This window comes from Corvus brachyrhynchos, unplaced genomic scaffold, assembly GCF_000691975.1.
Source record: "Corvus brachyrhynchos isolate BGI_N302 unplaced genomic scaffold, ASM69197v1 scaffold4, whole genome shotgun sequence".
Lineage (NCBI taxonomy): Eukaryota > Metazoa > Chordata > Aves > Passeriformes > Corvidae > Corvus > Corvus brachyrhynchos.
Window position 1 is genome coordinate 3152203 of NW_008237878.1, and position 26035 is coordinate 3178237.

At 42.9% G+C, this 26035-nt stretch overlaps 1 protein-coding gene across 1 annotated transcript in view; it reads left to right on the forward strand.

The window, feature by feature from the left end:
- FANCD2 (Fanconi anemia complementation group D2) overlaps nt 1–26035 on the forward strand; it is a 37499-nt gene that overhangs the window by 4924 nt on the left and 6540 nt on the right. The window contains exons 8-37 of the mRNA XM_017732300.1: nt 132–256; nt 1615–1702; nt 2644–2748; nt 3440–3540; nt 4032–4140; nt 4712–4747; nt 5131–5274; nt 5540–5674; nt 5970–6101; nt 7231–7338; nt 9213–9322; nt 9843–9903; nt 10592–10717; nt 11521–11594; nt 11683–11823; nt 12783–12883; nt 13188–13303; nt 14704–14812; nt 15321–15419; nt 16351–16460; nt 16665–16811; nt 17905–18021; nt 18852–18980; nt 19176–19291; nt 20797–20910; nt 21471–21598; nt 22920–23019; nt 23748–23870; nt 24621–24714; nt 25267–25338. Of these exons, the coding sequence (XP_017587789.1) occupies nt 132–256; nt 1615–1702; nt 2644–2748; nt 3440–3540; nt 4032–4140; nt 4712–4747; nt 5131–5274; nt 5540–5674; nt 5970–6101; nt 7231–7338; nt 9213–9322; nt 9843–9903; nt 10592–10717; nt 11521–11594; nt 11683–11823; nt 12783–12883; nt 13188–13303; nt 14704–14812; nt 15321–15419; nt 16351–16460; nt 16665–16811; nt 17905–18021; nt 18852–18980; nt 19176–19291; nt 20797–20910; nt 21471–21598; nt 22920–23019; nt 23748–23870; nt 24621–24714; nt 25267–25338 (3270 nt within the window). The remainder of the gene's footprint in view (nt 1–131; nt 257–1614; nt 1703–2643; nt 2749–3439; nt 3541–4031; nt 4141–4711; nt 4748–5130; nt 5275–5539; nt 5675–5969; nt 6102–7230; nt 7339–9212; nt 9323–9842; nt 9904–10591; nt 10718–11520; nt 11595–11682; nt 11824–12782; nt 12884–13187; nt 13304–14703; nt 14813–15320; nt 15420–16350; nt 16461–16664; nt 16812–17904; nt 18022–18851; nt 18981–19175; nt 19292–20796; nt 20911–21470; nt 21599–22919; nt 23020–23747; nt 23871–24620; nt 24715–25266; nt 25339–26035) is intronic.

Sequence of the window (26035 nt, forward strand, 5' to 3'; positions counted from 1 at the left end):
CAGGACAGTGAGTTTGGGACAGTTGGCATAAATCCAGGCAGACGATGTACTGAGGGACCTTAGATGCATAATATTGTTGTTGTGCTGATGGTGAGATCTGTGCATTTCACCAGTGCTCCTCTTGTCTGCAGGATCTGGTCAAGAAGTTAATGCAGATGGTTAGTGTCTCTCCAGTACCAATCCAGCACGATATTATCACCAGTTTACCTGAGATCCTGGAGGATTCCCAGCAAAGTGAGGTTGCCAGAGAGCTCAGGTACAGATGATTTGGTTGGGAGGGTTTGTTTTGTTTTGTTTTTTCTCCCTTGCACTTAGTAGAAAAGGACAAGGTGCGTTAATGAAGGTTGCTCTGGGACTGACTGAAGTATTAGGACAGCCGTGTGTTCCTGTTAACTGCAACATTTGGGGACACCTACCACTGGCTTAGGACATTCCATTTGTGCTGTTATGCTCTTAAAGAGAGCACAGGCAAAAGGCATTGCATTTAGACAATGCTCCAAAACTGCTTTTATCTAAATAATTGTTAAACTCTTGACTACCTGCATACAGCACAGGTAGAATCCAGTTAAGTACTCACTACTTATTCTGGATCAGTCTATGATCAGTCACTGGGATATTACTATTGACAACTTCTCATTTGTCTTGGATTCTGCTGTGGTAAGAATCAACATGGTTTTTATTAATAAAAAAAACCAACCCAAACCACACACAACACAGTAAATGTGTGCAAGAAACAGAACTTTCTGGCTATTTTATATACTTTTCTCAAGCATATTTACTGACCCAAACAACTGGGGGACCTAATGCCAAGAGTTATCCTCCCAGGGAGCACTGCCTTAGGCTAGTCCTTACATCTGTCTTCTTTAATAATGTATTCATTTTACTTAGTAATTTGAATAGTCTAAGTGTTTCTAATTCTTATTACTACACAGATCACTTGCATTTATGCTGGTGTTAATTATCTTTTCAAACCTGTGATCACTGTTGCAGATTATTACTGCAAGCAGTGCGTCCTGTTCCTTGTACCCTCTCAAATTGTGACTTCGTTTTCATTCTCAGTTTACTGCCTCAGCTTCTAGATAAAAGAACTCCACGCATTTTTCCTATGCTAATCAAACTCCTCAGACTTCTGTTTTCTCTCTTTGTGTATTTTGAAAGCTGAGATCCAAACAGTATCAGCGAGGCATACTTATTTCCATATTCTCAATAGCCTCTACCCATGTCTGATGTGGAAAACAACTCATTACTTGTAATGAATTAGGGAGCATAGACAGAGTTACCAGGATGCTGCAGATGAGGTGTTTTTCAACTAACGCAATTTAAGTACAACTTCTTGCTAGAGAAAGTTTGTAAGAAATTGAGATCTCAGCCAAGAATGATTACATGAGTTTTGGGAAAGTCCATGAGGCTGTTAAAAGACAGGTGCAGCTCTTACATGAGGAGCAATAATTTAGGGAACAAGTTTTCCATAATGCCAGTGGCATATGTTGTTGTCAGTTTCCGAGATTTTTTTTTTGCAGTCACCACAAAAACTACTGGAATCACACAATACACTAAAGATACATTCTTGGTTTTGTTAAGAGGACCATTTGTTTTCTTTTCCCTGTGTATCAGCTGCTTGCTAAAGCAGGGCAGACGGCTGACAGTGCCAATCCTGGATGCCCTTTCTCGTCTGGATCTTGATGCAGAACTTGTGGCTGAGGTGAGAGCTTTTACTGAGCACTTCGGCAGACCCCAGCCCCTGCTTAGCAACACGAGAGCTGGAACTGTTTCTTCATTCCAAGTATTTTGTTAAATCTGACTCCTGTAGGCCTTCAAAAGTCCTGAGCTCCTGAAGTTGGAAAGAAGTTAGAAGCTAAAGCTGGTTTTTGAAACATGTGAGGGGTTCAGTGAAGAGCAGAGAGAAGTTTTCTGAATGCGTACTGTAACAGCCAGAAATTTCAATCACAGCTGTTTTAGCTAATGCAGAAGCACTTTGTCCTGCTGCACTAAATTTTTATTGCCTGTTTTAAACCTGCTTATTGTCAATATTTCATCTTTTTGAAGTACGGTGACCAGACTAGATTGTTATATTCTAAGGAAAGGCAGAAGATTGGTGATCAAATAATTAAATAGGTTTTCTCTGCAGAATGCTGATAAAGGAGAAGAAATGATGATGTGCCTTGGCTGCATTGCTGTACTTTTTGGAGTTGGGCTTCTTATGAATAAAATAAAATTGGTTCATTTGAGTGCACTAAATAGTGTTTTTACATAGTCCCAAAATGCTGGTGCTGCATAGCAGGCTGCATGTTGTCCATGCTTTTCCCTTTTGAAAGCCAGTTAAAAAATGATGGAGCCAAGCTCTTCTTGTTGAAGAGGGATAAGGGGCAGTGGCCACAACAGGAGGTTTTGGTTAGACATTTGGAAAAACAAGTTAGGGTCTGCAGCATTGACATAAATTATCTAAGAGGTGGCAGGGATTGGAGATTTCCTCCATCCTTGGATATCTTCAAGACTCAGCAAAGCCAAGGTGAATCTGATCTAGTACTGACAATATTCCTGCTCTGAGCAGAAGGCTGGACTATAAGGATTCCTTCTCACGAACATAATTGTGTTTCTGTGAAGTGTTGTCTTCCAGCTGATGGAGTGTTGCTCTCTCCTCAGGTGCGACAGTCTGCCATGACCATTGTGCCTTCTGTAAAACTGGAAGATTTGCCTGTAGTAGTAAAATTCATCCTCCAAAATGTCAAGGCAGCAGATGCAGTAGAGGTACAGTATCTTTTTCATAATGGGAGCGTGTGTTTTCCACACCAGTGTGTGTTTTAACAGAGGGAAGTTGCTTCACACACAGAGATTAATGTTTTTAATGTTTTCAAGTAAAATTTTAATGTTGCCAGGGATCAAAGCCAGCCTTGATGAAGTATCAAACACACTTTTTTTTGTATGTTGAGGAAGCCTCAGTGTAAGCCAGATGAGGTTTGTGATCTGCCCAAACCTTTCAGGGAGACCCTTGTAAAAAAAAGTGTGCCTATCACATGGAAGCCGCTCTGTGCTGGTACACTGCAATTCAACAGCAGTCAGATTGCTAAACTTGCATGTCCCAGAATTCCTGAGGCTGCCATATATCTTGCTCAGCTGCTAAGCAGAATAAAAACAGTTCACAGCAACGTAAAGCAGATATAGGTGGGAACTTCGCAGAGTAGCTTTAAAAAAATTCTGCTTTCTGTATGCACCTGCAGCATCATGACGCAATGTGAAGAGAAAAGTTTTGCTGGTTCATTTTCTAAGTTAAAAAAAAATTAGATTTGGACATGGTTAAGTACTTGTGAATCTTATAAATATATGAGGTTTTTTGTTTGTAATTTTAAGGTTGTTATGGGAAATTGTTTTATTTTCCTCGGCTTTTTCTGTTCTCCCCTCATTTGTCACAGTGATTTGTGCATGGATTTGTGCTTTACAGGTGATTTCTGATCTTCGTAAGAGCTTGGATCTGTCATCGTGTGTTCTGCCCCTGCAGATGCACAGTTCCCAGAAGAAGATTAAAAGCCAAGTCCAGGCCAGGTACTTAAATAGGTTTATCTGATTCTCCAAGGGTAAGACAAGACAAGAGAACTTAAACTCTTCCTCTTCTGGTCTCTCTGGCACCATTGGCTACATACATGAGTCTAATTTATCCTGTGGAAAGGCACAGACACCTTTATTCCTTCCTGCTTGGTACTAATACAATACATTTGTCAGTCCTTGCCCAGCCAGCTTCCCCTGTCGTGGATTTAATTCCTTTTGAGCCAGCTGCATCCATGTCTGCATGGGAATAAGCAACTTCATCTATAATGATGTTGCTACCAGTTCATCTGTTTTAAGTTCCCTCCAGTATGTTTTCCATTGATTCTGCAACCTCTGTTTGCACCCTCTTGTGTCACTCCCTATCCTTGACAGAGCATTCCCTCTGGACAGTGGCTGCTTTAAGTAAGTGGTGTGACTGCTGGGCTGCCTTGTTCCTTCTGTGACAGTATTTGCAGGGACTGAGTCTCCTCCTTTCTGATAATTTACAGTTCTTCCCTGAGCCAAGTAACCACCAGCCAGAATTGTGTGAAGCTACTTTTTGATGTGATCAAGTTAGCTGTGAGATTTCAGAAAGATGTCTCTGAAGCATGGATTAAGGTAAGATACATGCTTCAGTCCTTGTTTCCTTATTTATTTGGGCTCCTTGATTGAGCCTGAGCCTTTCTTGTAATCAAATGTGATATCAAAAGACAAATGTTAGCCCTTCATTTTATTGATACATTTCGTTCAGCGAGAGAGGAAAAATGTATACCCATGTATTGAGACTGAGCTGTGTGAAGCCTTAAGGTGCTTGAAAATGTCCTGCTGGAAATCAATATTGGCTGGTATTGTGCCAAATTTAATTTTAAATTACATTTCAGAGTAAACCATGAGACTGTTTCTTGTTCTCAGTCTTTCATTACTCAGTACCTCAGTTCCTTTCTCAATCTGGATGTTATTTGAGAGTGTCTTTGATCAAACTCAAATTTTAGCTATTTTTTTGAATGCTTTCTGGATTCTCTGTTGTTGGCAAGATCCAGTTTGCTGACTTGGATAGGTATCCTGTTGTAGAGGAGAGAAGTCTGTGAGCAGGGTGTTACAGACTTTTGGTGTCTACCTTTTTTGATTTGGTTTTGGAATATAGTATTGTACTGTAGCTTAACAGCTTGCTTGGTTTTTTTTCTCTCAGGCTATTGAGAACAGCACATCTGTGTCTGACCATAAGGTAATACTTCTGCTCTGGGACTGTCCTCTTCTGCTGATGTTCTCAAGGCTTTCTTCATGGTTGTAGATTAAGAGATTTTTGTAGTTGGCGCAGAAACTGCCAGTGATGTTTCATGGGTGGTTCTTTTGGTGTTGGACTTGTTCTGAGTATAGCAACCATCCATTTTCTTCGTAACCCTTGCTTCATCCTTCCTAATGTCAAGGGACAGAGTTATCTTGTTTTAATTCTGTCCTGTTGGACTCACAAGGTTTTTCTGCAGTTGTGACTGTTGGGACTTTTTGAGATCTTTTTTTGTTCTCAGTTTAGACTTCAGGTTTTGACTTGGAGTTATCTGGACTGTTTAATATTTCAACATAATGAATAGTGGTTATTTCCTCTAAAAGGTTCTGGATCTGATAGTTTTGCTGCTAATCCATTCTACAAACACCAGGAACAGGAAGCAAACTGAGAAGGTCTTGAGGAGCAAAATCCGATTGGGCTGCATGCCGGAGCAGCTGATGCAGAATGCCTTCCAAAACCATTCAACGGTCAGTGCTGATCCTGCTTTGGGGCTCTCTCTTTTCTCTCTCAAAGATCTTGGTCAGATGATGATTTAGCCCTGTGCTGCATTATTTATACCTTTCCAGTTATGTACATGTACTTGTCTTTTCTAATTTTTGGTCCAGATCAGTGTCCCAAGGCACATGTCCTCTGTTGTAACTGTCATGTGGTTTTCTGAAGTTGAGCTTTCCTCAGCACTGGATGTGTTGAAAACAAGCAACAATAATCTCTGTCATGGTGTCTGTATTTCAGGTTATCAAAGACTTCTTCCCTTCCATCCTAGCCCTTGCTCAGGTGTTTCTGCACTCAGCACACCCAGCTGTGGTCTCCTTTGGCAGCTGCATGTACAAACAAGCTTTTTCAGCCTTTGACTCCTACTGCCAGCAGGTACAGTGTGATGGATGGCAGCTGTTTTATTTGGGCTTGCACTTTTTTCTAGGATGTATGTCATGATCCTTTAGGGGACAGGGTTTCAGGCAGTTGGAAGCCTTTGGAGAGAAGTCTGTGCCAAAGAGTAGGGCAAGAAGAAGATGGGGAACAATCACAGCAAGACTGGTAGCAAGGGACTCAAGCACAGAGACTGCTTTGATTATCTATACTTGATTGACTTAGTTCATATGAGCAGAGCAAGGCAGACATTTTCTGTTTTTCACTGTGGTTCCTTTGGTGGCTTTTTCCTTAGGAGGTTGTGACTGCTTTGGTGACTCATGTGTGCAGTGGAAGTGAGACAGAACTGGACATTTCTCTGGATGTGCTCACGGATTTGGTGGTGCTGCATACATCCCTGCTGATGCGCTATGCCACCTTTGTGAAGGTATGTTCTGGGTCTATACTAGATTTTGGGTCCTTTACACCACTTTGCCTCAGATCCAGAATACACCAGTACTTCTCCAAAATAGAGGTATTGGAAAAGCTTGTACCTGTAAAGCTTTTCTGTCTGGAGAAATGCAGTGGTCAGAAGTGAAAGGTATCTGTTACCAAAGTGTGAGCTGTAAGATAGGACTGTATGATTTTTTGACAGAGGAAATTAAGATAGACAATTCCTTTTAGCTAGACGATGCTTAAATTGCAGGTGTGGAATGGTGCCTACAATGGAAGGAAAATGATGTCTGTTTACATCAGCTGTTTCAGAAACTTGGCAAAAACCTGCCCCCTTTGTGGTCTGCCCATTCTGTCTATTGAAAGACTGATAATACTTTAGCCAGTATTTGAATCCTAAGACAAAATTGCTCACAGAGATGGAAGAAGTCCATGTCCTAAAATTTAAAAAAAGGAAGTACTTAGTGGGGAGAAAAAAAAATGGACTACTGAGTTCTAAGTCTGATAAGCAGGGTCAGACCTGCCCAGTTGCCTATTTCCAAAAGTATTAAAAGTGGAGATTGAGGGAAGAGCTAAACAGCAAGGCAAGCATGTCACAGTACTTTCATTGAACACTCCCCATCTGTGGTGGGTATGTAGCTTAAGGACAGCTTGTATTTAAGAGTCCTTGAACAGGGTGGGTATGGGTATTCCCACACCTCTCTGATACTTTGGTGCTCCCTGTGATTTAATTGTACACTATGGTAAAACTGTTTACCTTTTGCTGTTTAGCTGGTTGATTGTTAAATGAAAATTGCTTAATTTCTTGCTTGTCAAATACTTTGAATCCTGTGACCAAACCTGTGATAGAAAATAGACAGCTGTCACTTGTCCTGAGCACTCCTAAAATGCTTATGGTAGCCAAATTGTTCTTCCCATTCAGCCTCTGATAAAATGACCTGCCATAATTAAGGCCAGAGCAACAGTTTGGCATTTATATTTGTTTAATTTGAGTGTAGCTTTTTCATGTGTGTACAAAAAAGGTAAAGTTAATTATCTTCCCTGAGGTTGGCCATTCATGTGTTTTTGAGAATATGGAAAGGGATTCTTGATACGTCTGAGCTAGTTTGTGGCTTCTCTTATAGACCATTTTAGACTCTACACAGAAACTGAATCCATGCCAGATCCGGAAGCTTTTCTACATCCTCAGCACTTTAGCATTCAGCCAGAAGCAAGAAGGGAGCTACATTCAGGTAAGCAGAGACACAACAGAAAGTCATTCAGGCTGTGCCTTGGTGCTTTTGCTAGGTTAACTAAATACTGGCCTCATCTATGAACAGTGATTGATGTCAGGACGTCCTTCATCTTAAAATTCTCTTCTCCCCAAGTGGCTGCAAGTCAACTTATTCCCACCCTGATATCAAGGGCTTATCACAGTGACTGTGTGCCTCTCATCTTTCCCAGAAAGGTCCCCTTCTCTTGTGCATCTAAGAAAGGTTAGAGTTGTTAGATGTGTTGTTGGAGGGGTACTGATGGTAGTCCCTAATCTAACCTCCCAGTGAAAGTGGGACTGTCACCAGCACGGTGTCATGTTGATTGTTGCTTTGTCCAGCTGAGCCTTGAAGGCTTGCAAAAGTGTAAATTCAGCAGCCTCCTTGAGTGGTTCCGTTTCTCCATCACTTAGAAGCCTTCAGAAAGCACAGTTCAGTGTCTTCCCTGAGATGTTTGTATTGATTCAGGCACTTAAATTCTGTACACCAGAGACAACAGAGACTCTTGTCAGAGGAACTGAACTTCACAGTGCAGAGGACTCTGCTGGGAAGTAGTAGAATTCACACCTCTCATACCTATGGTTTAAACATGAGAAGCTGTCAAACCTGGTCTGTCTAAATCCACCTTCTTCTTGCACAGGATACCTTGTGTGACTCAGTTGCAGCATAACAGTGGTGGTACTGGATACCTTTGTCTGGATTTCTGAATCCTTAAGCATAGCAGATAAATATTCAAAGATATTTATTTCACAGCAGAGATGTCTGGGTTGAAAATCTTCCCATTCATAAAGTTCAGCTCTTAGAAATTAGGACTATTTGTCTTTCTTTGAGTCCTTGTGTAGTTTGTAATTGTGGGTATGTTTGCACATGGTAACTTGAGACTGTAAAGGAAAACTGCTCTTCCTCTGATTGGTCTGTGGCATGTAAAACAGCATTTCTATAGTCATTTTGGTCCTTCCCACTCACCCTGTTAAATTTGAGCTCTTCACTGCCAAAATTCCCAGTTGTATGGCAGGTTTAGCTCCTTTCTGAACTACTTTCCTCAGTGATTTCCCCACCTCCCACCCCAATGTGTGATTTGTGAAAATTGCCTTGGCAACACACAGTGTGACTTTGCAGCCCAGGAGGACTTGCCATCAGGATGTTCTGCCTGTCACCCTCAGAAGTTGTGAAAAGAAGGGGAGGAGTGTCTAGAATTTATTTTGAGCTGACAGTTTGTAACTGTGGAGATCCTGGGTTGGCAATTTGACTCTATCCTCAGTGATGGCAAAGATTTTAGGGGTAGGTCACCAAAGAAATCAGTATCCTGAGAGACAATTTCCTCTTTGCCTTCTCTAAGGGCACTTCTAAACTTCTCAGACATGAGGATCTCTGCAGGTGACTTAGGCATTTGTCCTTGCAGTGCACAGTTTGTCTTTGGACCTTCACCACAAACTGCTCCATCCTTCAGCCTCCTGAAGCTGACAGTGTTTTGAAGTGCACCTCTGCAGCTGCTGTTAGGGTGTGACAGGCTCCAAGACCATCTGCTATTTTTTTAACATACTCTTCTATTAATTATAGGTGAAACCTGGACCGACTACATGTTCTGTGTAGTAGTTAGAGCAAAGTCAAACCAAATAACTTTTCATGCTGTTTACAGCCTTAGTTGGAGCTGTGACCAGTATTTTCGTAATAAAGGAAATGTCAGAATCCACAGGGACTCAAATTCATTTCAGAATTTTCATGCAGCAAAGCTGTAATCCCAGTAAACCATCCCTCTGTAGCCCTTGGAGATGACATTGAGTGAAGATGCCAACAGAACTGTGAGTGATGCACACAAGTACTTCTGTGGTGACATGGTCTGTGTCTCTTTCCAGGATGATATGCATATGGTGATCAGGAAATGGCTCTCCAGCACAGTTCCCAACCACAAACAAATGGGGATTATTGGTGCTGTTTCCATGATAGGAAGCGTGGCATTAAAAAGGTGAGAAAAAATGTAGCAAAGATGAATTTAACGTGGCTTTCAGTTCAGGCCTGGAGTGGAACAAAGACAGGAGGGCATTGCCTTTGAGTTCATGCACATCTTGGGCAAATCCAGGAACTTAAAACTCTCTTCTGCATACTGTGTTGTTTGGTATTTCAGCCTGTTCAGTGCTGCTCACCTGCTGCTGGTCTCAAAGGCATCCCAAATTCCTTGTTAATGCCTATTTGTGGATGCCTTGACCAGCACGAGCAGGACCTACTGCTTGGAAAAAAATTGCACACTGGTGGGCTGACTACAGATCAGCTTCTGACTCTAGGCTGAATAACCTGAGGTGCTCTGTGTATGAATCCAGGGAAATCTAAAAGAGAAGTCTCAAACACCACCAGGTCTTTTCTTAATGTGTTCCAAAGAAATCTTTTTCCTGTGTAATTCTCCAATTTCTGGAGAGAGAACCTTGTGTGTGTGATGGGTCACCTGCTGAGTCTTGTGCCACAACAGCAAGGTTATCAATTGCTTCCAGGAATGAAGGAGATGGTGCTTCACTGGAGAGACCAGAGCTGAACAGCGAGCGTGATGGGCAGGTGAGTACCAAGAATGGGGCAGTGTGGGAGACAGGGAGGATATGGTCAGCAAGGAGGGGTGACTGGAAATGCAGTCTTATCTGAAGTACTGTGTGGGTCTGGGAGTTAACTTTCCTGAGCCTGGGATTCTTGTACATTGACTGCAGAGCCAAGAGTCTATTAAAAATGGTTTTGGAGAAACAAAGGCACCCCCTGGTGTTGCCTCTGCTAGACCAGGACAAGCAGCACTTCAGCCATTTAGTGGAAGTCTTCTCTCCAGCTGTTATTTCAAATACAAAGAAAGAAGCAGGACAATCTGCTTCAGTGAGCCAAAGGGTGACCATGGCCATCCTCTCAGCTTTGGTAACTGTGCCTTTCAGGCCATCCAGAGAAAGTATTTCTGCTGTACAGGATTGGCATAGCAGCCTTTTTCCTTAGTTTCTGTTGAAGAACCTTCTTCTCTGCTGGCACTCTATTTAAGGGTGATCCTGGGCAGACTCTTTTGTGTCATTTCATGGCAGAGGACTCTTAAAGGCCCGTTTTCCTTCTCAGAGCTGTGTCTCTTCAAGAACATTCATCATGGGTTGTCACTCTAGAGATGAAGCTTTGAATATGCCTCACAATAAATTAATGTAAAAAGGACTTAAGGTAAAAGCTTGAGTTGGATCACTTACCTTACCCATTTCTGCACTGTTTTCTCTCCTTTCAGCTGTCTACCCTGCTGGACCTTGTGGGCTTCTGCTGTGAGCAAACACCAGAGATCCGGGCTCTGTACTACGATGAATTTGCCAGTTTGATTGAGAAGCAGAAGGGCAATTTGGACTTGCAGCTCCTGGTACGTTGCAGAGCAGTTTGAACGTAATCACTTACTAGAATTCTTCAGAAAAATGATGTTTTTTCAAACATTGGCAGGATAGAGTCAATTTGAGGATTTCACTCCAGTCTGGAAATTTGTTTTGTTCTGTGAGAGACTGGTCAGATACAAAATCCTCATCCAGCTCTCTTGGCTTTTTCTGATTATGGCAGATTCCTCATTGTGCTTTAACAGCTTCTTTTATGTGAAATTTTACATGACAGTGGGGAAGCCTTTTAAAGGAAATTAAGTGACATTTCAGAGCATGCTGTTCCTATTCATAGACAAAAGTAGAATCTGAAAGAACTTTAAACTTAGTATTGAAATTGGTTTCTGGGTCAGACTACTAAGACTGTCTGATCCCTAAGATCTTGGAAGAGCCACAGTCATTTATGGTAGTAAATAAATAAATGGTATTTATGGTGATAGGAAAAGGTTTGTGAAGGCCACTGGATAGCTCTTTCTTCCTGCTGGGAGCTCCTTTTACATGTGGGCTGCTTTCCTCTTGCAGCCAGCTGCTCTGCCTCTCTGCATCACTCTGGAACTTGTAGTCAAGCCCACATCCAGAGAGCGGGGAAGAAGTTGGTTGTGCACACTTAGCATTGTTTCCTGGCTCTGTCTCTAAAGGCAGCCCTTGGCTATCTTTGCAGGCCATGGGGCTTCATGGCTGTGACTGTTCCAGGATACTTTTGCTTGGCCTTATCTTATGCATCTTCCACTGCTGCTGTTGGAGCTTTCTTCATTGATCCCCTTTGCCGAGCAAGTTTTCTTTCCTTTCTTCGTAGGACGAGTTTGGGAAGAGTTTGGTGGAGGACTTTCCCAGTGACTTCGTGGTAGATCTCAGCCCCACAGTGCACGGGTATGCTAATCACAGCTAAAGCATTGATAGTGTTTCTGTCACTGAGAACTGAGGTTGCCAATAAGACCTTGTCCGTCTTTCCTTGCAGTTCATTCTTGTTCCCAGTGAAGTCCTTGTACAATCTGGATGAAGATCAAAGTCAGGAAGCAATTGCCATCAACCTCTTGCCATTGGTGTCACAGAGTGAGCTTGGCAGGGTCACTGCTGGAGCGAGTCACCAAAGTAAAAGGTACTTTGACACTTACATGTGGGATGACTGCAAAGGTAAAGGAAATGTTTTCATTTGTGCACTTCAGGTGCCTGATAAGGAGCTAGTCAGAGAATTTACCAGTTTCCAGTGTTCTCCTTTTTTTGATGTTAAACATACTCAGATAGATTTAAAGGCATAATCTGGTTGGGAGCTGGCAGTCTGTTCTGGCTTAGGCTGTTTAGGTGATCTTGGGTGAGTCATGCTGGTAGACAGTGCTAAACCCACAAATATGCAGCCAAAAATGAAATATGACTGAAAAATAAGGACATTGTCTTTGGCAAATGGAACAGGAAGCGTGTAAGATATACAAAAGTCAAGTAAACAGTATGGCAATCAAAGTTAAAAGGACCATAGGACTCATAGAATTGTTAAGGTTATAAACGGCTCTCTTTTTTTTTATTTGCACCTTCACATTGTTTGTAGTTTATTGTCGTAAGATTTTGTTGACATTTTAGTTGTGCTTTAAAAAGACGTGATCATTTTAAAATGAGAGAAAATACAGCTAACTTCGCATGCATCTATGGAAAAAGGTTGATTTTCCTCACTCACAATTGGAGCAGTGGCACACTGCAAAACATTGAAGGAGGTTTCTCCACTGCTTATAACTCTGTTGTGCACAATTTCTTACAGATCCTTCTGAGCTAGTCAACTTTGGTTTCCACCAGAAATAAATCTGACCCCATTTTTTGTTCATTACAATAATTTTTCTTCCCTTATTTGCTTTTTCAGAAAACTCATAATCACCAGTTATTAGTTTGTGGGAGTTTTTTTCTAACCCACATGGTGCATTTCTGCTCTGTGTTGCTGGGACTTGCAAGAAGCAAAATAGAAGGCATAGGCAAGGTGGCCTGGGGAGGACACAGGACATAATGGAAAAGTGATGGGCATTCTGGAGATACATAAAACATAATACCCACTCCATTTCTTTTTTCTCCCAGGGCAGTGTCACCCATGTGTCTGTCACCCTGTTTCCGGTTGCTGAGGCTCTACACTGCAGAGCAAAACAGTGGAAGTCTGGAGGAGATTGATGCCTTGCTAGGTATGGTAAATGGACTGTCTATAGAGCCTGGCTGCCTGCCTTGTTCCTTTGCCAGATCTGCACAGATTTCCTCTGGCCACAGGAAGGATTGTGCATTTTGTGAAGGAGGCTGAGATGCTCTGTGCCCACAAAGTGGAAGGGAGTCAGGGAGACAGTTGTGCTGTCTGAGGATGGAGTGGCTGATGGGCCTTACTCCAAATAGCCACTGGAACTGCTACAGGCTTTGATAAGAGACTTGGTCTATGCAAAAGCCAAAGCATGAGTAGCACACAGTCCAACCTATACTTTTCTTGCTCTGTGCCAGGTTGTCCCCTGTACCTGACTGACCTGGAGGTTGAAGGGAAGCTGGAATCTCTGTCCAAGCAAGAACGTGAATTTCTGTGCTCACTCCTGTTCTATGCTCTCAACTGGTTTCGTGAAGTGAGTAGAGCCTTGTCTGCAGGTTCTGGAGTGGAGGGATGAGGGAAGCCTTGGAGAGTAGAGGTTGGTCAGCCAGGAGAGGGGAAGCCAGAGGGGAGAGAATATTCTGGTCTTCTAATGTGGTCTTTGTCACCTAACAGAAAGGTTGTGCTCCACTTCCAGAGAGGCTATAAAATTTCCTTTCTTGGGGATGCTCTGTACTCTCTGTTCTATACCTCTGTGAGCTGACAGAAGGGTAAAATGCAGTACCTTCATGCAGATTTAGACCATGTATTTGCTACATCAATGGTCAGTGGGATTGTTCCCTGCTGGAGTTATTCTGATAACATGAGAAGGGCAGATTTGGTGCAATTCCACATTCCCAGTCCTCCTGCTCTTCTCCCAGGACTGCCTCTTTCCTGGCAGACCTGGGAAGTGCCAAGGGGTTTTCAGAGCCACAGGTATCACAGAACCTGATGTTGTCTGCTAATTCCTCTTTTTCAACTAATATTTTATCTGTAGGTGTTGTCATGTTGGAGTGAAAGCTCCTCTGGACTCAGGCCTAGAGGGAAGCCAAAGCACAGGGGTTGAATTAAAACCTTTAGATAAGCTGAGATACATGAAGTCATACCAAAGTGAAATAGAAATACAGAGTTTTAACTTTTAGTAGAAATATATGCTAAGTGCCTTAAACATTAAAAAGCTGCAGCAGAGAACTTAAACACAGTTTTTATTGCAGCAGTGTTACCTTTTCACAGAATTTCTTTACTTTAGACAAAATATAGATAGAATTATACTGTTCACATTTTTTAGATAGAGTGTTCACATAAACAATAAGAGCTGATAGAAACTATATAGGCAAATCTGTGTAATACCTATGTAACACTTGTGTAAGGCTTATGACTGTTAGAATTAGACCAGGATAGGTTAAAAAAAGAAAGACTAGAAACGTGTGTTAATTTTATTAGTCAATTAACAAATATAATCCACAGTTCTGTAAGAAAGAATTGGAGAAGGAACTAGAATTAGAAGAAGCTGTTCTGCCTGCTGTTTGCCTGCTGTTGCTGCTTGGCCTTATCATGTAACCCCTTCGAACTCTGCCTTCAAGAATCTATGAGACTATGAAATAAAGAACTCAGCAGAACAGCAGCCTCCTCTGCTCTCTCACCCTCATCCGAAAAGGAAGGGTATCCCATCAAAAGCTCAACATTGTCCTATCTCTTTTTATAGATTGCACCAATTATATCCATGTTCTTATGGGCTTCTGAAGGGCTTTGTTCATACCATCTGAACCTGGTCACACAGGCCACTTGTGCTGTGTCGTGTGTTCATTCAGGACTTGAGAATGTTATTCAGAAAAGAAAAAGTAGCAACGTGGGTACAAATCTCCCTAATTCAGTGAGCTTGGTTTGTATCTCTAGGTTGTAAATGCCTTCTGCCAGCAACAGGATGCTGAGATGAAGGGGAAAGTTCTAACTCGATTACAGAACATCACAGAGCTGCAGAATGTGCTGGGAAAATGCTTGGCAGGTGAGTACGAAACATTTGTACATTTTGGGCCTGTACCAGCTGTGAAGTGAAAGGAATTGTTTTAGACATCAATGGAGGAAGCATATGGTAACACACACTGCAGTTTTACAGTGGCCTAAAAGTTCATGCATGGACAGCTATAATTTTCAGTTTGTCCAAATCCAAACTGCTCTTCTTAATCACTTCCTCAGTGAGGAGCACACAAATTACACACTCTAGAGTCACGAACTTTTGCAGATCCCCAAGTATTGACACACCTTGTCCATCTCCCAATAGCCTGCCCAGATCCCAGGCACTCTTATCTGCTCCACTGCTCCCCTCCTCACTGCTATTCCAGCTCACTGCTCGATAGCAGACACACAAACTCTTACACTTATCTCACAGGCACAGACTTGACATTTTCACCAGGACAGTGAAATATATGGTACTTTCTTTAGATATGTATCTGGCCTGTATATTGTCATTTAGGAGCTGAATTAACACAATTTCTACATTTTGGCTCTTTCAGTGACCCCTGGCTATGTCCCACCACCAGCTACCTTTGACTCTGAAGCCCCGGAGGCTGCACCATCCATTAATGCTGCTGGTCCAGCCAGGAAAAGGAGTGGTAAAGATAATTTAAAATGTTTAAGCAAACAGATGTGATGGGGGTTGACTGGCAGATTGCACTGCAGCCATTGCACTTGTGTGTGCCTAAAGCACTAAATTCTTGGCAACGTCAATCTAGCTTGAAATTTTACCTCATCAACTCCTGTTGCAGCTGAAGTGGAGATGGAAAAATATCCTACACCAAACAGGTGTTGGATGGTCTGTCTCCTTGGCTAAAGCTGATGCATAGCATTTAACAGTGAAAATCCAGGGCTTTCATTGATTGCTTTCACCTGCCAAAGTACTTTCTGCAGCATTAAGTTCTGTCTTTGATGGGTTTATGGGATCATGTGGTACTGAATCTGTGGCTTGAGCTGCCTTGCAAACCCCTGAGCTTTAGGTTGTACCTAACCAATGTTTTGGGAACCTTGTCATGGCTCTGCTGCACAAGGAACTCTTTCCTTCATCCTTTCCCATTGCTAGCTCCCACAGAGAAGACGCAGAACTTGCCTTTCAGTTTTCAAGCTGAAGCAGATTTGCTTTGTTCTTCCTGTTTGTAGTTCTGTTTCTAGATAAGATTTATTTCTAGTTTAGATTAGCATTTCTTGGGAACATGTCTGCCTTAAGCCAAAGTGGACAAAAATTCACATTCCATTCAATGAGAACAACTGGAGGAGGCCACAGATCAGAATGCCTTTCCCTCCAGTGCCACACCTATTGTGCAGGGTCTGGGCCTGTCATGTAGGAGTGTGTTTGAGGCAGAAGGAAAGTTTTGACTGTCTTTTGCAGACAAGAGAAGGATCCATCACTTTAGATACTGCACTTTGAAGGAGCACTTCATCTATGGACCTGTGCTCCGTGCTTTCTTAGTCCTGGTTAAAATACAGCCTGTGCTGTCCAGTGCTGAGCACAGTGTAGCCTTTGATTCTGAAGTTGCCTCTCTGTTTAAGGAAGGAAAAAGAAAGCTGATGGCAGCAAAGCTGGCTCTGCAGATCGTTCTCAAGCAGATGACAGTTCTGAGGGAAACCAGCCTGATACTGAGCTCTCCGAGCTGGACAAGGTAGGTGTATAGCCCTGGGGATTTGCAAGGAAGACAGAACAGGGAAGATGCCATAGATGCATAAACAAAAGCTTTGAGACAGGGGTTGTTCATTCCAAAGTTAATCACAGTCAGTGGCTGAATTCTGCTTTCTGGCACCTGCCTCCCATCAGAATTTTGAAAATTGCCCCTGCAGAGGCCACTCTCCTGCCATTTCCTTTTCAGACTGCTGCTGATAGAGAGGCAGGAAATCCTCTGGCACAGCTGCAGAGCTATCGCCCGTACTTCCGAGAGCTGGACCTCGAGGTGTTCACCGTGCTGCACTGTGGGCTGCTCACAAAGTCTGTCCTGGACACAGAGATGCACACAGAGGTGAGTGGAGCAGCCTGAAACCCACACTGGTGAGGCTTTGTGTAATGGCCTCTCTCAGAGGCCTTGGCCCTCTCTGTTCCACTGAAGTGCACAACAGGTTGGTGTTAAGATGTGTTGGTCCAGGGCTGTGAGCTCCAAGTACTTCAAGGCACTGAGAAAAAAAGGACTTTCCTGAGAAGAACTGGTATGTCATGTAGCAATGTTAAAAACAAACTAATGTAAATATTGCATAAAAGGAGAAAGATACTGTATAACATGTCTAGCTCTAAGAAGAAGGGGGGAAGAAAGGGGCTCTAATATTGAGCACAGGTAAGCTATGGGGTGGTAAATACATGAAGTGCTGCCTATCAAAAAGAACCTGTGGCATAAAGTAAAGCCTGTATTGCAAAAACTCAAGTGTCTCAAGGCATCAGGAGATCCTAAACAGCACAAATGTGGGACTGGAGTCATGGAGGTGCTCTCAGTGAGCAGGTTCCCGTGTATCATCTGGGAGCTTGTATAAAACTGCATTGCTATGGCTGTGGAAAATAGAAGTGCTCAATTTTGTTACCCTCCTTGTAGGCAGGCTGAGTCCATCTGGAGTCTCATTTTGTCAGGCTACAGTAAATGCATAAAATGCGAAAAGGCCATGGCAGGCTGGAGCACAGCCTGGTCTGCCCTTGCAGGACAGCTGTCTCTGTGCATGCAGGTCACAGGCCAACTGGAAGTCTCTTGGGCCATGTGGCATTATTTCAAATTAACTTCTTGGCTGTTACTTGGTGAATTTTGTGACTCTTTGGGCTTAAACCTCTTTTTATCCTCAGCAGCTTATTTTCAATGTCAATGTCTATAAATCTGTTCTTCCTCAGTTGTTAAGTTGTACTGACATTGCTTCAGCTGTTTAGAGCATCAGGATGGCTTTGTCCTTTGAGTAAGTGGAACCAGTGCCCCATACCTGCCACGGGGGAGCCATAAAACCAGTCATCTACCAAATAAGTCCCTCCTGAGGTTAACTAATCCAGGAGACATAACTGGAAACAGAGAGGGTAAACTTGAGCTTCAAGGCACTACCGTTACATCTGCGTCCTGGGATTAACTGTTCTTTTCATTGCAGGCTTGTGAAGTTGTGCAGCTGGGGCCTGCTGAGCTTTGCTTCCTTCTGGATGACCTGTGCTGGAAGCTGGAACATGTGCTGCCCTCGGGCTCCACAAGGAGGGTGCCCTTTCCAAAGGCAAGAACAGCAGCACATCAGGGGCCTCCAGGGCTTTCCCGAGAAATGTTTTTCAGAATTATTTTCATTTGGTAGTTGAATGGAAGTGTGACACCCAGCTCTGTGCTAGAGCAGCCCTTGCTCTTTCAAAAGAGACTTGTGTACACTGCTTTTGCTGAAGTATTTGCAGCATCTGGTTCTCTGCACATCTCAGGAAAGGGTTTTTAACTGAGGGAGTCTTGTAGCCTCAAAACTCAAGTGACCCTTTTCCTAGCCCTCCCTGGGGAGACTGGCTGTGCTGTTCAAGAAGCAACCCAGGTTATCCAGGCCAGATGGCTGCAGCAGCCAGCAGAAGCTGCTGCATCCATGTTTCTGCTTTTTCTGCATTGGAAATCCCCCTGACTGCAGGGACTCCTTGCTGACGCCTTCAGGAGAAAAGTAAATGCATGTCCCACTGCATTAAACTGAGAAATGCACTGCAACCTGACGGGCTCTGTCATATTCATTGTTCTTGTTTTTCTACCTATCTTAATTCCCATGTGCAGAGACTGCCTTCACTTAGTGTTTGAGTAAAGTGTTGAATTCTCTGATCTTAAAGGTGTTTTCCAACCTAAATGATTCTCTAACAGAGCTGTGTGTCACATCAGTTTTATCATTTTAGTCAAATGTTATGCACTTGTCTGAGTTGGTGGTGCTTGTTCAGCAGAAGCCATCTTTCCTACCCTCTGACCCTCCCTGACCCTGTATGACATCAGGAATTGCACTGCTTGGCAGCAGTCTAAGATGTAGCAATTGAGGTTATTTTCAAGAAAGGCTGATGAAACAACTTTTAACTTTTGGGTTTGCTGCAGGAAAGAGGCAACAAGGATATTGGCTTTTCCCATCTGTGTCAGAGATCCCCCAAGGAAGTTGCTACGTGTGTGGTTAATCTACTAAAGCCATTGTGTAAGCACATGGAGAACATGCACAACTACTTCCAGGTCAGTGGGCAGCAATTTTGACCAAAAAACCCTCAAGTTTTGTCTCCTGTAAAGATATTTTCCATTTTGTTTGGGGGAAAAAGAGTCACTTTGTTTTCTTGAGGTTTTTTAAACATGGAATTTATGGAAATGGATTCTTGTGCCATTATCTTTGTTTGGAATAGCATTTAATGAATTATTTGTTCTGTATTAAAGGCAGCTGTACAAAATCAGGGTGCAGAAGATGAACCAGGAGTGAACATCCAGGAGCATCAGCTGATGTCCTCTTGCTACCAACTGCTGTTACTGACTTTTCGCTCCTTATTTGCTTGGTGAGTTTAAAAGAAAAGTCCATAGCTGTACCCATTTATTGCTTCCTCTTCTTGTTTCTTTCCTTTAAAGTGTTTGCACCCTGTGAAAGGCCTGCCAGTTATGTAAAACAACCCACTGGAGTGGGTGGAGACTTCTAAGCACTTCTTAGTTAAGCCAGGCTTCATTGCCTGATTGTGAGCTGCGCTAAAGCTGTAGGCGATGAAGCGCTGAGCTGGGTAGAATTCAGTCAATGGGCTTTTGGGTCAAGATCAGCATAAGAGTTATTCTGGCACACCTAGCTGTGAAACTTCCATTCTGCCTAGGGATCCTGGAATTTCTTACCCATCCTTTCCCATTTCCTTCCCCTCATCCTTTGCTAAATTGTCACTGCCAGAATCCTGAGTGATAGAAGAATTTCTTCTGCAAAGGAAAAGGATGAATGTGCATTGGCAACAAGCTAATGCTATTGATGCATTCAAGCTGGATTCACAAATGTCCAACTCGGAAATGCTTGTGCAGCCTGCAGACTTCTGCATCTGTTAACATAATCCAGGATAGTATCATAAAAGTTTCTTTCTAAACCCCAATTTAGATTTGCATGTGGAAAGCATTTTACCTTTGTTGTACTTCATAAACAGTAGTAACTGCATAAAAAGTCAAGTCTGAGGTCTGCCTCTCCTGTTGGCCACTACTGGAACCTCAAGACCCCAGATCCACTCCTGACTATTCCCAGATTTTTCATTCTTTCTTTAGCCAGAGTGAATGTTGGTTGTTCATGAGCCCATCTATCTTGTAAATCAGAGAACCTGGTCCACTTTGTAACAGGCAGCTCAAGCTCAGTTTTGCTGTCCAGTATAAAATATTTCTGTTTTGCTGTAGGTCAGACAGCCATATACTGGGGTGAGCTGTCCGTCCACTACATTCAACAAATTACAGCTCCTTTTACATATGTTTAGTCAAGGCCTCTTATATTACCAGTTGTTCGTTAACTTGTGTGGTACAGGTGCACTTGAGCATTACCATTATCAAGCCCACCTGTTCAGTCTGTAGAATTGGAATGTGGATGTATTTGAGCTTTTCTAGCATACATACCCTCACAGACACTGTGCAAGAAATAATGAAGATCTTTAGAGTTTTCCTTCCTGTTAGGCTCCTACCTGTTGTTCAGGAGGTGACCACCACCCACAATCACTGCATTCGGACAGCAACTGTCATTATACATCCTCTTATTTTCAGGTCTCCATAGCTTTGGCTTAGTATATATGGACCTCCAGTTATGGGAAATGGCCTCTCCTCACCAAGCTAGAGCTGTAGTCTAACTGAAAAGTTAGTATTGTTTGTGCTCAAGGCTTTCCATTCCCATTGAGTTTTCAATTTTTTGTGTCCCTTTATAACTTTCATACTGCAGGACTCTTCTTGAGTATCCAGCTCCTCTACTTTTCATCTTGCCAAATATGCTTAGATATGCATTTGCATCTGATAGCTCTTCTAATCTGATGTTGAACTGGATTATTTTCCCCCTCAGGAATGGTTTTTCTCAGCATGAAAATACTGACTTGCTGAGGTCAGCTCTCCAGGTGCTTGCAGACCGGCTAAAGCCAGGAGAGACAGAGTTTCTTCTTCTTGAGGAACTGATAAGGTAGAATCTATTTCACAAGGCTTGAAATGAACAGATTTCAGGGATTTTTCCCCATTTTGTGTGGGCATTATGGGTAAATGTGTGTTTGGGAGCTCTCATAGAGACTACACTCACTTCAAACAGAGCTTTGTACTTAATTGAATGGCAGTGTAGTCAAACCTTATGAAAAGGAGTAAAAAATATAAAATGTAAAATATGCATGAATCTGTGGATCTCATTTGTTTATATGCTGTTTGAGACAAGGAGATTAGTAGGATTCACAGAAGGAATGACTGTGTTCTGGAGAGTTAAAATGCTTACAGGTACACTAGGCAAAAGCAGTATATAAAGCTGTTGCTAGACTTAGAGTGGCTGGGGCTTGAGGGAAGTTTCTCAGTGACTGAATTCCTATGTATTAGTGGCTGATAATGCTTTCTTCAGAAGGGCACTGCCAGGGACAAAACACTGGGATAGGGAGACTTGGATATGAGATGGTGTAGTGCTTCCTTTTTATTTATGTGTGTCTGAGACATTACCTTGTCTACACTGTTTTTACCTTTTCCCATTCCTGTTACCCTCAGTGAGAGTTTTCAGTACCTCCTGAATTTCCAGCAGAGTGTTCCCAGCTTCCACTGTGCCTACATCCTCACTCAGCTCCTGATTGCCATCGCTGAGAAACCCATGTCTGGCTGGAAGAAGGAGAAAATGGGTAATGTGTGAAGAGCCACTCATCTCAGATTAGTTTTTTTGTGGTCTTTGGCCTTTTAAGGGAGAGATTTCCTTTTTGCATCCTGGTAATCTCACTGGGTGAACAGTCCTAGCCATTAACGAAGGGAACAACTGTAAATATATCGGAACCTCTTTGGTATTTGTTCTGCTGTGCCTCAGTCACATGCAGACAGGCAGACTCCAGCTCTCTTAGCTGGTGTTTTTAAAAATGAGAGCTTCACAGCTTTTAGGAGTTCTAAGCACGAGCCTGCTGTTCAGTGTTGGTACCAGTTTAATCACTGGTTATGGAGGTGACTCATCACAGACTTAATCTGATGTAACTTCCTACTGTAAGTACAGATGTTTGTGACAGCTCATTTCCAAAATTTATGGAAATGAGCTGCAAATACAGCTGTTACTCCAGGGCAGAAAAAGGAAAACCTGTAAGTTCTTAGACCCATGCAACAAATGTTTTCAGTTAAGAAAGTTCCTCTCATGGATTGGGACCCATTATGTAAGATAAACAGCAGATAAGGGACAGACATGGTTGTAGGGAATATACAAGAAAACTACTTGGTCTCCACTTCAGCACACACTGAAATTAAGACTCCAGACAGTTGCCTCTCTCAGCCATTCCTTGTCATACTAAGACACCTCTAGAATTTGTCCTTCTCCAATCCCCATAGCCACACAGAATTGTAAGTTCCCTCTTTAAAGACTATTTTACTATTTTAAACAGTCCCACTTTGGGAGAGCTACTGACTGAGTGTGGTAGGGAATAAGATATTTTAACTAATCACTTCCTGATTTTAAACATTTCTGCAAGAGATAAGCGGGTTTGTTTGCAGTTTTGATTTCAGAAATCTGTAAACTTTAAACTTGTCTTTTCACATTTATTATTATAGTGCTGTGGCCAAAGGGCCAAGTCACTTGTTAGTGGAATTCCATTTCTAGAAATAGATACCCTAAGGGTTGCATATGGCCTAATTAAAAGCAAACACATGGCACACTGTAGGAACTGCCAAACAAATAAGGTTTAACTTAAGTTTGTCAGAAATGGCCAGAGGTGGATCATGGTTCTGATGTGAACAGGTATTCCAGACCAGGGACACACTGGATGTGCAAATATTTTGTTATCATGATATATATCCTTTTGGCCTTGCAGCTTTTTAGGGAAAATGTATTCTGACTTAGAAAGTTCAGGCACATGAGGAGTAGTGATATTGTGATCTTTCAAAAAAGCATTTGAACACGCTGCTTTTATATGGAAGAAGGAATTTTTTGGATTCTTCTTTCACTAAGTTATCCCTTATATTCCACAGCTTCTCTAGCAAAGCAGTTCCTCTGCCAGTCCTGGGTAAAGCCCAGTGGAGACCGAGAGAAGGGCAGCCAGTTCAACAGTGCCCTGCACACCCTGCTCTGGTAAGGCTCAAGCCATTCCCCAGGCAGGCCAAGACACTCTTTATTTTAATGATTACTGTTGCTGCAGAGGAATGGCCCCTCTGAATCACAACCCTCATGCTTGCACAGCTTGGCCTAAAGCCCTGTTTTTACACTGTTTCTAAAGCACAGTTTCTTTCTTGGTTTGAAGTGTGAGGTCCAGCTGAGCACCTTTCCTCATCAGGTCCTCTGTCACTTGTGTCAGGAAATTCTCATCAATGCCCTCCAGGAGACTCCTGGATTGCTTATGCCCTGCTGGGCTGTCCTTCCAGCAGGTGTCACAGTGGTTAGTCTGCCATGAGGATCAGGGCCTGCAACATGGGGGTACTCCTGGCTGTCTGTAGAAGGCTTTGTTGGCTTGTTCCTGATACAGGTAGCCTACAGCAGGCAGCCATTTCAGTGTCACCCATACTTCTTGGATGTTCTCTTTCATAAAGGGCAATTCCACTTCATCCTCTTCCCAGCCTGTCCTTCCTAAACATAAGAATGAGGAAATACTGAATCTAGGTACGTTTCAGATCATGGTAGCTTTTAATGACATCACTGTGAGAGTTCTAAGCAGTGCTTTGGGGTTTCCTGCATGTGATTACCTTCGGCAGGGAAGAGCTTGACAGTTTTAGGCCACATGTTTCAGGTAGGGTGGTGTTCAAGGCCTTGTCGTGTCATTCTGCATAATATCTACTGATCAGCTATGCTGGTTTTGGATTTAGTGTCTACCTGGAGCACACAGATAACATCCTGAAAGCCATAGAGGAAATCTCCGGTGTTGGTGTTCCTGAACTGATGAACTCTGCCAAAGATGGATGTTCTTCTACTTATCCTACCCTAAGCAGGTAATTATAACAATAGAGACCTTGAATTCTATGATATGCATAATGGCAATTTCTGCTTTTAAATACTTAGTTTTCTTATTTTGGGGCCTGTTATGGTTTCATGTTGGTACTGTGGTGGCTACTCTGGACACTTGTAAACACTGTTTTGGCACTATGCAACAGGGTAGCACAGGGTAGCTTTATGCCAAAGTGGAATGTCCCGTGCTGAACATGATGTTGAGTTTATTGCTGTGAACCATTTTAACTGGAAAATGAGCTGCTGTCTGTCATCAGGTGTGTTGTCTCTGTGCTATTGTGGTGGTATAAAGCACTCCAAAAGTCACCCTCAGAGGCCGGGGGTGGCTGTAGGCAATCCTGGGCTGGTATGCAGTGTGCAAAAACGCACTCAGGGTGCTGCTGCCTGGCATAGGAATGTGGAAGCAGGGATGAAGAATGTTCCTGCACTCTGAAACTTCCTAAATCATCTTATGCTGAGAGCTACAAGCCTTCTATTGTGCACCCCCAGAGCTACAAGGAAGCGGTGGTGTCTAGGTGTGGTTCATACCGGGGCAGTGGTAGTGACTTCCCAGGATTCTCCATCTGTTTGGGCAATTGGGCTGGGCTAGACATGGTTATGAGTCTTAATCCTGTGATTTCCTACTGAGAAGGATGCCCAGCTGGGCAACATTTGAGTTTTCCCCACCATTTTGTTGACAAGCAGCCTATCTAGATACTCAGAGCTGACTTGCAGTTTTTTCATTTTCTCCATAGGCAGACATTCCCAGTTTTCTTCAGAGTAATGATGGCTCAGCTGGAGAGTTCAGTGAAAAGCATCCCAGCTGGGAAACCATCAGACTCAAGTGAGGTAGGAAAATAAATGCACTGGACTCTTTGAGGGGAACAAAGCTCAAGTTAAACTGGACAGTACAATAAAGATGTATAACTTGGAAAGGAATTTACTTCTGAACTTTGTGTAGGAAATGCACTCAGACACCTTCATTCATCAATGTATATCAACACTGATATACAGGGGGACATATAAGGAGCATCTTTTTTTCCTGATTTGCACCATGTCAAAAATGTAGTAAATCCAGCAGAAGCTGTAACCAGAAAATAGGCATTAATGAGCAAATTACTAAACTGTGCAGTTGTTCTGCACGTCTGTGTGGGAGCACAACATTATTTTGCAACCAAGAGCTGCTCTGAGAGCAAGGAACTGAGTTAACTCCCAGCACTTAAAGCCACAGGCTGGAATTGCCGTGGAGTGTTTTTGCTGTGATACATATGCTTGTGGTGAAGCTTTGTTCCTCTCTCTTCAACAACAGCAGTGCTTTGGGTACAGCAACTGCTGAAAGCACATCCAGCAAGGTGAGAGGAAATGCACCATCTTGGGTTATTGTCCCCTTGCATCCCATAGGTGCAACTGGAGAAGCTGCTGCGCTGGAATATTGCTGTGCGGAATTTCCACATCCTCATTAACTTGGTCAAGGTGAGCTTCTGGTTGTCCTGCCTTTACCTTCAAATTCCCAGCAAGGCCTGGTGTTCCCAGGCTCATGAATACTGAGGAAAAACGTGAAGTGTGACTGACTAGTGGAACAACCTGAGGGTGGTAATTAAAGCCAGTAATAATCTGTGCCCAGTCCCACTGGATGAAATATTTCCCTCCGTCAGTTTTGGAGCTGGTTCTTTGAGTGTCTGTGAGTGTGATACTGTTTGGGGCAGAAGGTGATAGCACAGCTGCACTGTTCTTCTTGGGAAGGTTGGTCGTTGTTTATTTTTACGTATCTGAAGGGATAATTGGCAAGCCCAGGTTTTTCAAGTCCAGGTTTTTCTATACAGCAGCATTCACTGGAGCCCTACCTGTGCTCCAGATGCCTTTTGAGAGCATAAAGGGTAGAGCTGGACCACTTAGCTCAGTTTTGTCCATAGTTCAGTTTAGTCCATAGCAGCACCAGGGTACCTTCACATTATTTTGCCCATCTCAGTTTTGCTTTGTTCATTATGTGGTTATTTGCCCATCAGCTGGGCTTGGGTCTCTTGGGTCCCAAACTGTTAAGAACTTTAGACTCATTGAGATAATTTTGTGCCATCTGCAAAAGGTGCACCTTAGACCCCCAAACAGCCATCCTGTCAAGGGCTTCCACCTGAGAGCCACGACAGTTCATGTGCTTATGTGATGTTCCTGC